General features: G+C 41.0%; 1 protein-coding gene across 1 annotated transcript; it reads left to right on the top strand.

Moving 5' to 3' along the window:
• Positions 1–3,350: 3,350 nt before the first annotated feature.
• ntmt2 (N-terminal Xaa-Pro-Lys N-methyltransferase) lies at positions 3,351–9,971 on the top strand. The gene is made up of 4 exons (XM_071528717.1): positions 3,351–3,549; positions 6,513–6,685; positions 8,834–9,086; positions 9,715–9,971. The coding sequence occupies exons 1-4, from the start codon at positions 3,351–3,353 to the stop codon at positions 9,969–9,971; spliced, it is 882 nt and encodes a 293-aa protein (XP_071384818.1).
• The last annotated feature ends 351 nt before the right edge of the window (positions 9,972–10,322 follow it).

Here is a 10,322-nt window from a genome sequence, read left to right as displayed (position 1 = left end):
TCTCTGGATGGTTTTAATTTCGTGTCAGCTTTCATCTGTGTTTAATCTCAGGCGGAGTTTGCAGCTTCCTTGGAACCAGACCTTCTTTGAAGCTGTGCAGCAGCAGCAGCAGATGATGTAAATTGTGAAATGTTTACTCATGTCATGTTGTAGACTAACTTACAGTTGCAAATTTGCTATTTAAGTGAGAGACGGGCGTACATGCACAAGGTAAAATATAGCCTAACATTTTACTATAACCATGCGAGGGGATAGATTTCATTCCCTAAAATTATAACCAGCAAGGATAGATTATTTTTAGGCTATCAAAAATAAACAAATGTTACTCAGATGTGTGAATTAGCATAATATGAATTGGCATATTATTTTCTTCACTGCAAACCATTATTTTCTGCATCAGTCTAGTCTATTAGTGAATGGAGCTCCCTGAAAGACTTGGTCAGGAAAATATAATTGAATAATCATTGTATTCAACATTGCATAATGTCGAAGGCCTATTGAATTAAAAAAAAAAAAAAAAGTAAAAAGAACACACCGACAAATAACAGCTATTTTCACAGTAATATGCTCTGGATGTCAGTGTGAGGTGCATTAGCTGAATGGTATAAAAACAGAGAAATTAGAGAAAGGTCACACTTTGAGGCTTCATTATGGCTGTGCCTACTGTAGCTAAATCCTTGTTTCTATTTTATTTATTCTGGATGTTTCTATTTCTCTCTTGTTTCTATATTCTAGATAGGTATCTATATCATCTCTACTCACCCATTCCTGTCCAAGGTGTTTCTGTAATAGCGATGAGGTATTCTGTGGTCCAAGGGTGGCCTGACAATATATTTCACTTATATGATGAGAAGAATTTTCCCAATGTTGTCATATGGAACTTAGTTGCTATTGTCTAGCGATACTGATATTGGGACTTTGCAGCACCTTGTATATTGGATACACATTGGGAAAGCAGGTTGTGCAGGAGAATGAAATGTCCAAAACACTGAGATCCAGAGCAGTGCTTCTTCAAAATATGAAACAAACATGCACTCACTTTCTGAAATGCTCTTTACAGCCTAATATTATTGGCAAAATATAAAAATCCTCCTCAGGATGTATCAATAAAACATTAAAATATTGATTACCTGGCATTACAAGTACAATAAAGCAGTTTAGTTAAAAGTATTGCAGCACTGGTTCTGCCTCTTTTAGAATGGAATGGTGCTGCAGATATGATGGATGCCCGGGCTGCAGGGTGAAGTCACAGAGGCCACGAGGTTGAGTCAGGGTTAGGTAACATTGAACATGAACTTAAGTCACAGAAAAAATATGTGAAGTTGGGGTTTGATTTCACATATTACTCTGCATGTTATGCAACCTGGTGTTGGGTTGAATTTCCTCTCGACTATTTCTACTTTGATGGCACATTTCAAGTGTTCCCGAATCAAAGCAGTTCAGCAAGTGGATTTTACTCAAATTTCAAATGGGTTAAAACTCTCATAAAGTGGTTCTACTAGTGAATTGGTTGAATATCTGAGAATGAATTTCTACCTTTAATTTAATTCTGTTAACATTTGGACTGAAGAGAATGAACGTTCTTCAATCCTGACATGAATATTAATTATTATAACTATTTCATTTATGGTTAGTTGCCTACAATCAAAATCATGTTTTACACACTGTCAAGTTCAGTGTAATGCATGTCTGTCAATAGTACCAAATTCAGAAAAGCATTGCAAATGAGTTTGCAATGGCCATGGGAGCAATTTGAGAAATTTTTCCTAGGCTCTGTTGGGATTGTAGCATAATTATTTGTTTATGTCCACTTTTGGTTTTGCTTGTTGATAGATTCACCAGTGTCATGGGTACGGGTTAAAGTGCATTAGGTCACAACTAAAGAATTGTTCACATGAATTTTGGAAATGATCTGATAAACTTGACATATGAACTCCACACCAGCCCTGTTCTTGTTACTGAGGAAAGAGTTAAAGCGGTCTGTAAGAGATAAACAAATGATCCATAGGAGCAATAGACAAGGTAACATGTTAACTCTGCACTCCAGAAAGTATCTGCTTGTCTCAGCACCAGTCAGTCTCCCTAAGTGACAGCTGATGTTGCAACTCTAAATTTAGTCTCTGGCCTGTGATGGATATATCAGAATATTATTTGTGTTGGGGGTCAAAAATGTTGATCCTTGTGATTTATTGAATGATAACTGGTGCTACAACAGCAAGTGTACATAGTCTAGTGTATCTCAGAGGTTAGGTTAGGCAAGTCTCATGCCATGATGCACCTCAGAAAAGCAGACAGTTTGAATTGCACTGTAAACCACATCAGTGATCATGGTAGTTAATAGTTGCATGTGATCAACCCTTCTTTCTTGATCTATATTTAAGGTCAAGTATGGTAACTACTAACAGCTAGTCAAACCGATGAACTAACTCACTGGCATTATCCTGAGGTCAAATGACAAACAGGTAGATTTTCTAACCCAAAGAGGTCAGTCACAGTGACAAACATAGCAGGTATGACCCAGAAGTGCAGAGATGACAGAACTGAGATGCTTGAGCAAAGTTTGAACCTTTGACTTTTGGCAAAAAGGGAAAGTAAAAGTCCCCTGTACTTTAGATACTTAACCAGGATCCACATTAGCACAGTGGCTGCTAATCGCCCTTGAGTGCTTATTGAGTCTATAAAGACCAGTTGAGCCCAAATGCTTTCATTCTACACTGTAAATATACAGGGAAAAATTTACAAGTTCAGTTTGAGCATGTGTACTCAGCGATAAAGATGGCTTGGAGCCTAGTTTGTAACTTAGATCTCAATGTTCTGGCTTCTGAAGAACAGTGTGCCTGTATAAAAAGGATACCATGTATACAAACATGAGAAGACGTTGCTAATTTTAGGGGCCGCATTATATGGCAGCAAGGGCTTGAGGTCGGACATATGGACTCTCTCATGTGCTGCTGGTATTTGTGGCCTGAAAGCTCAGTTGCCTCTCTGCATGCCTGTTGGTCCTGAGGGAGAAGGCTTCTTCTGGAAGAGACACTCCCTCCCTTTCTCCCTCCATACCCTGGCCCCCTCTCTCCTCTCACTCCTCCAAAGTCAGTGTCCCTAGCAGGTGATCTGTAAATCTGGCGGGACGTCCTGAGCACCGCCCCGTGAAAAGGATCTATGCCGATCACTTTCGGCGAAGCTGGCAGAGGCTTCTACTCAGCTAGACAGATATAGCAGCAGCCGGAGCAATAGTGTCCCACAGGGACACTGTAACACGCGGTGTGTTACACTCTTGTACCGTCGCTCAGTCAAACACTTTCTGGATAACAGCACTGCTCACTGAAGTGCACAGGCCACATACAGTCAAAATGGAGATTTCCCTTGCAGATGACAGTTGTAGCTCATTGCCCAACGTAGAGTACAAGGGAGCTCACCAGGCGTTCAGGGATCGCTGGAAGAAGACAGATGACACCATGTGTCGCCACAGCATGTCCTTCCATCTGCACCATACGCTGAGGAGTGAGTTCTTTGCCAGCTACCTCTACCTGTTGGAGCAGATCCCCCTGGGTAAGGAGAAGGGCCAGAGAGAGCTCCAGCTTCACATTATTTTCAATTCAAAAAGTCAAAACCCTATTATTTACTCATGTCCCACGAAGGAATGGGCTTGAAGTTAAGGGAATGGTTAGGAGCACTGGTTGGGTGTTACAGCAGCATATAGTCACTAGAACAGAACGTTTCACTGTGTGTTGTACTTTGGTTTTAACTGCTACAAACCAAATGACCTTTGGCATCACAAAGAACAAAAGTATTTCCAAACACCATTTACTTGCAGAGACACCTGCCCCAAATGCTGTATTGGGACATACATCTAAATTATTGGTATATGTATGGCTGAGAATGGAGTGTCCATGCATGAATATCCCCAAAATCCAATTATGTCAGCATTGATTGTTTATTTTTGATCTTACTGTATTAAATAACAGATGCAACCCCATGAACATCATGTATGCTCCGTATCAACAGTGCTACAGAAGTGTTACTGAGCAAAGGCACCTAATGTCCAGAAGTTTAACAACCAGACAACTGGCATTAGAAACTTGCTAACATTAGATAAAATGCAACCAATGTTGTATCTGTTCCTATTAGAATAAAGTAAGCATTTACATTGATATAGATGCATTATGCCAAAAAGTACAAGGAACAATGATATTTGACCTGATGACAGGGTCAAAGGTTTAGGTGACACTGACTGTTTTACATATTGCACTGCCTATAATGTAAGAATGTGGTGTTGGGTTGAATTTGTCCTTTACTACATCCACCCTATTGCTTGCTTGCTGTTCATTTGGTGTTACTGTGATGCAGCATCATGCATTATGCTGAAAAGTAGAGGGGAAATGTATTTTTCATGACTTACACCAGTTGATGAACTGCGACCGTAAAATTTCCTAAATCATGACAGTATGTTACCTTGTTGGAGGTGTAAACATTGAGTTTAACACGTATCCTGTCCTTGTCCAACTAGAAACCCCAAGCTGCAGAAACAAGATCCTGACCTGTGGGCCATTTTGGCTCAAAGAAGGCTTACTTTCTTACCACTAACCTGACACGAGGCTGGCCCATTAATGGCCTGGCATGTCAAGTATGAAACCACTAACTCATGTCAGTCGGTAATATTCATGACAGTCAGAGCTTTGTGGTTATTTATGGACAGCAGTGACAGCTTTGAATGGGTTGAATGAAATATGCTTTTTATGTCTTAATAAATGTTAACTAGTCAGTGATGAAGAACAAGCACGTCCCCACCAGTTATAGAAATAAATGAATATACCCCAAATAAAATTGAATTTGTTGGATTTAAACTTAGGCATAAACATTGGAAATAACTCCAATTGCAGCTCATATCGTACCATTTAATTAGATAAGAGCAAGTGATATTATTCAAACAAATAGAAGGTCACAGGTCAATCTTCTAATGAGGTGGTGTAATTTAAAGGTGAAAGGTAGGGAGACATGGTGGCACCAGATTGGCACGTCTTTGGAAGAAAAGTATTTGACAACACACGTGTCTTGCCCCCTCACACTGTCTTGCCTCCGTCTTTGCTCTTGCTTGATGTTTCTAAACTTACCCTCCCTCTGAAAGCCTTGCTATGGGGTCACATGACTGTAACTGCCTGTTCTAAGTGCCGATCTCATATCAGGATCCAATCTCTGTGCCAAACCTGACATCTTGACATTCTCCAACATTTCATGGCCAAGTGGGCGCTGGACCGGAAAGTTCTTGGCACGTATGGTCCAATTGTCCACCTTGGTTTTGACACGATTGTCGGGAGCTGAGCCTTTAGATCTCCTCCTTGAATATCTGCCTTTTCCTAAAGTTTATAGCATGGAGGATGTAGTCCAGCTGGAACTGAATCCCTTCTTAATGTTGGTGTCCTTAGTCATGGTGTCATGAATCCTGCTGCTGAACATCCTTGACGAGGGAACAGACATTCTCCTGTGAGCCCCCACACACCAGGAACGTGTCATTTAAGCCTTTGGAAATGTGTGTCCACTCTACAGGATTTATTTCACCACAGACAAACTGAGGCAGTGAAAGTTCTAGACAGTCAGTTGTTAAGTTTCTAATGTCACAGAATCATTATATTAATTGACATCATAAGCAGTGTGTCCTAGTACACCCTACAACACATTCAAAAGAATGTAAACCATGATCCGAAATTGTTATGGATTTGGCTGCATGAGAGTATGAATCCTCTGAGGTTCACAGGAATGTTAACCTCCTTCTATTGGTAACTTAAAAACAGTTGTAAATTCACAGCAGTGAAGATAAATGTTATCAACCAGCTTGCTACCTTATCATATAACAGCTGAGCACAGCTTTTGAATAGCCAAACACTTCTTTATTTATAGTCTTGTAGTAATCTAATTATCATTCTACATTTCCTGTGAAATTGTCAACACTTATCCTCCCCATAGATAGCAGTCCAGTGTCCTGTTCTACATTTTGTTCACACAGGATTTGAAAGGTTACATTCAAAACTTAATCTGTTACAGATTGCTGAGTAAATGCTGAACACTGTAATCACCAATATAGTTTTAGATTACCCAAACTCAGTAATGTAATCTGATTTCTCTGGGTAACTTTTGGATCACTCTGCATTTGTAGTATGTGAAATGTTAAGTAAAATATAATTTTGAATAGCATTATTATTGACAACCATAATATGCCTTTTTCAGTTTTTTTTGTATAATGTTTGTGTCAATTATCTTATCTTGAAAACATATTTTTTCTTCAATGATATTTGCGTTTTCCAACAAGTAACGACCCATATTCAAAAGTAAGCCTATCTGTAACGTGATTGTGTTTTTTTCAGTAAGTGTAACTGATTATAATTCACATTTTTTTTTAATCAGATTACTGTAATACTATTACATGTAATATGTCACATCCAGCCCTGTCTTCAGCCCCACCTGTTCCTCCTGTGTGTGACTCTGTCCTGTATATGTCTCTGCCTGTGTCCTACCAGTTAAGCTGTATCCAGTCACCTGTGAGTACATCAAGGGCGAGAAGCAGTTCTACTACCGGGCTCAGCAGTTCTATGAGGACGTCCCAGCCTCGGAGGAGGGCATGATGGGAGATTTTGTGGAGATCTCCCACATTGATCTGGAGGGTTCCAGAGAGTTTCTGAAGAGGTTTTTGGTGAGTCTAACCGAGAGAGACACAAGATACTAACTTGCAGGCAAGTTTGAAATGGATCAAAGATAATCTACTCTGATACATATTGTTACATTTGGAAAACTCTTCTTCTTGTGTCATTTCAGTTTCCTTGTCATATGGACATTTTACTGCAGCAGCTGACTACTGTACCTCAGTATATCAATGTGTACTGTATCTGTCTATGCCGAGATCAAATGTAGAAGGAATATCCATGTCAGAATGTATTTTGGACCAGAAATGTATAATCCCGATAGTATAAAAAGACTTCCATTTTCTCTCATGTGTGAGGAGGGCCTCAGTGCCAGCTCTATAAACACACTCAAACATAGCAAGCTGAGCCAACAGCTGTTAATCACTTTGTACTATGGTAAATTTTTTTACTTGTACTAATCTACTAAAAATAAATAAGGGATTTGATGGGCAAATGGTCACTTTTCGTGTTAACAAACATCTATAGTTTCATAAATTATAATACTCTATAATCGACCAAAGGGGCTGCATTTCAAATACTGTGCCTTCAGCCCCTCATCATTCTCTGCACTTGCAAACCTTCTCATCATCATATGTGTGTACATTGGGCTCTTGTGTGTGTGTAAGCTTGTGTGTTTGCACGTGTTTGTGTGTTTGGTTTTTTGAGGTGTTGCATGGGTCCAAGTGTTAATTTAAGACCAGGTTATTTATAGGGTCATTTCTACGGGAGCTCTAATTATAAGCTGCTAGGAAAGGAAATATAGAAAGCTAAGGGGCTAGCGACTCGCTTTGCCTCTGGTGCTAATGTAAACACAACCAGCCCAAATGTAACACTGTTCCCGTGGCACTAAACTGTGATATCATGTTCGCTGCTACTGCCCTTACTGAGTGGCTGCAGTAAAGTGTTGATTGGCACCTCTCTATTCTCTGTACTCAAGTGCTGCTGCGTTTGTCCATCATGGAGACCTTGACAGGTTACAGAGACATATTACATCATACATGATTTGATATATGGGTATCATTGCAGAACACAGGTTCCATAACATATAAATCCAAGACCTTTAATACCATTCCAATCAGTAAAAAGTCAAAAGATTTCTAGCTTGCGTATATTTCTTTCCATCATTAATACATCCTCACTGCCATGTCACATGGTGTAACAACATACAATCTTGATGAATTGATCCTTTGAAATTTTATACAGTATTACATAATCCAAGGTTCAGGTTGTTTTTCCAGGCACAGTTCCACCTACTTCCTTGGTACATGTCCCTGTTGAGTTTGGACACTCTGAAGCAGAAAGTATATTAGGAAAGACTAGATGTGGTGAGTGATAGGTGTTTCAGTTTTGTGTCTTAGTGTTTGTGCGCATGTGGATGTGCAGGACCTCACATTCAAGCCCTTACTTCAAAGTGAAATTCCTGAATGATTTACCAAGCGATATACAAGGACTCGCTTCCACAAACTCTTCCACAAATGTTGTGCTCAACTACACATCATCCTCTTCTAAAAACTCCTCCATGGCTGCGAACAGCTCCTGTTTTAACCTGACATCTCCATTAAAAATAAGTGCAGCGGGGAGATTTAGAGTACTTCCAGGTTAAACTGAAGTACATACGCACTGAGCAATATGGCAGTAATTCACCAAAACCAGGAAGCCTCCTCTAACAAGCATAGAGCTCCTCAGGGCCCCATCTTTCATACAATCACACACTGGGGCCCCGACTCCCCTCTAATTCAGAGGGGTTGGAGTGAGGTCAGAATACCAAATGAAAAGGAAGAAAAACCAGCATGATTCAACTTAGGTGCCTTTTTGTTCTCCCGTGTTAAAGTTCAGAGTTTCTTTGCCCTGAGGTACGGTAGGCCCGCTTGTTTGTGCTCTTGGTGCCTTTGAGGTACAGAGGCCAGACATCTGGTAACATAGAAAATAAAGCATAGGCCCTTTCTATGACTTACAGATATGGTAATAACATGCAGCAGGCAAACTGACTTTTAAATGGACATTTTGTGTGCGTGCCACATAAAATATGATATTTATGTTTTATTGCAAACATTTACCCTCATTTTAGATATTTAATTCACTTTATCAAACTTTATCCAAATGTAATTTTGATTGAGCTATGGTTGTGAATGTTTGCACCCATTCTTTTGCACCTACAGGGTCCCGGTAAGGCTGGGACGCATTGTGGTCTGGACTGTGGTTCTGGGATCGGCCGTGTGACAAAAGGTGTCCTCCTGCCCGTGTTGGAGAAAATGGAGATGGTCGACATGATGGAGCACTTCCTGCTGCACGCGCACGAGGAGTACTTGGGCGACGGGGCCGACCGCATCGAGACCTACTACTGCTTCAATCTGCAAGAGTTCACACCTCCGTCCAAGAAGTACGACGTCATCTGGATGCAGTGGGTCGCATGTAAGTATGAAAGACATCTCAGCCTACAGTGTTTGTGTGTATTTGTGTGTGTGTGTGTATATGCTCATGCCAGACACATGACATGACAGGCCTACATACAGTATATTTAAATGCAGGTGTTGGGCCTGACTTTGTAGAGCTGTAGAATGCAGACATGAGTTATTGCCAAGTTAACACCAAGTTATTGGAGACAGACTCCCTGCCCGACTCCACAGTCTTATTTTAGGTGAGACTAGTATTGATTTCTCATTTCCTGAAAAGAGTGAGTGCTCAGTGGCAGGATATTTCAGGTGGTAGTGCCTTTATTGCCTTGTTTGGCTTCCTCCTCCTCCTCCTCCTCCTCTTCTTCTTCCTCCCCCTCCTCTCTCCTCATTTCCTCCTCTTCTCCTCTGCTGTCAGACTGTCACACCCATCATTCACTAGGTGAACTCCGTCACCTTCTCTCATTAGTAAACAACATATTTTATTTTAGAGGGTCCAGTGGTGCTGTGCTGTAGCTGACCCAGACCTCTGACCTCCCTGTTGATTCCCTATAGGGATCAACAAAATATTACATCACATTATCTCACTTCTGATTGGCTGCTTTGTTGTTTTTCTTATCGCCTTCCTTTCCCGTCTTCCCACTCAGGCCACCTAACAGACAAGGACCTGATGAACTTCCTGATTCGCTGCAAGAAGAGCCTGCGCCCAAACGGAGTCATCATCATGAAGGACAATATGGCGCGACAGGGCTGCAAGCTGGACCCCATCGACAGCAGCATCATCCGCCACCTGGACATCATGCGGGACATCATCTTCAAGGCCGGCCTGGAGGTCCTGGCTGTGGAGAAGCAGGAAGGCTTCCCCGAGGTCATCGTCCCCGTTTGGATGGTTGCTATGCAATAGTAGTGGTGGGCGTCGTGTTAGGATACTGCACTGTAAAAAGTAGGTTTCCGCTTGCTCCATTTGAAGAATATTAAGAGGAAAATCCGTCCTAAAGCTGAATTCACATATGTTACTCCCATGTTGTTGGTCAGTTAAGTCTTGATTTGTGAACAACTGTTCCCGAAAGCAAGAAGCAGCAGAGCCAGAAGTCTTCCGAATGTCATCAAGAGGTAAATCCTGGAGCTGCTTGACAGTGAGTAGAAGACAGGCTTGATGATGGAGACAGGGGAGACGGGATGATTTTATGGAGATAGGGGCACGTTTTCTGGTTAGCACTGAAATGAAATAAAGCTTACTTGGATATAAAAGATC

The sequence above is a fragment of the Centroberyx affinis genome, unplaced genomic scaffold (genome assembly GCF_046629955.1).
Source record: "Centroberyx affinis isolate AG114_WGS23_722 - 3 ecotype Tasmania unplaced genomic scaffold, CSIRO-AGI_Caff_v1 ptg001715l_1, whole genome shotgun sequence".
NCBI lineage: Eukaryota > Metazoa > Chordata > Actinopteri > Beryciformes > Berycidae > Centroberyx > Centroberyx affinis.
Note: the sequence above shows the minus strand (reverse complement) of the source record. Positions and strands in the feature narration are given on the sequence as shown.

Bases quoted from the DNA above. Each gene is read 5' to 3' on its own strand.
- ntmt2 (XM_071528717.1), top strand. From the start codon at position 3,351: ATGGAGATTTCCCTTGCAGATGACAGTTGTAGCTCATTGCCCAACGTA. The intron at 3,550-6,512 runs GTAAGGAGAAGG...GTGTCCTACCAG, and splicing joins GTTGGAGCAGATCCCCCTGG to TTAAGCTGTATCCAGTCACC. The intron at 9,087-9,714 runs GTAAGTATGAAA...CTTCCCACTCAG, and splicing joins CTGGATGCAGTGGGTCGCAT to GCCACCTAACAGACAAGGAC.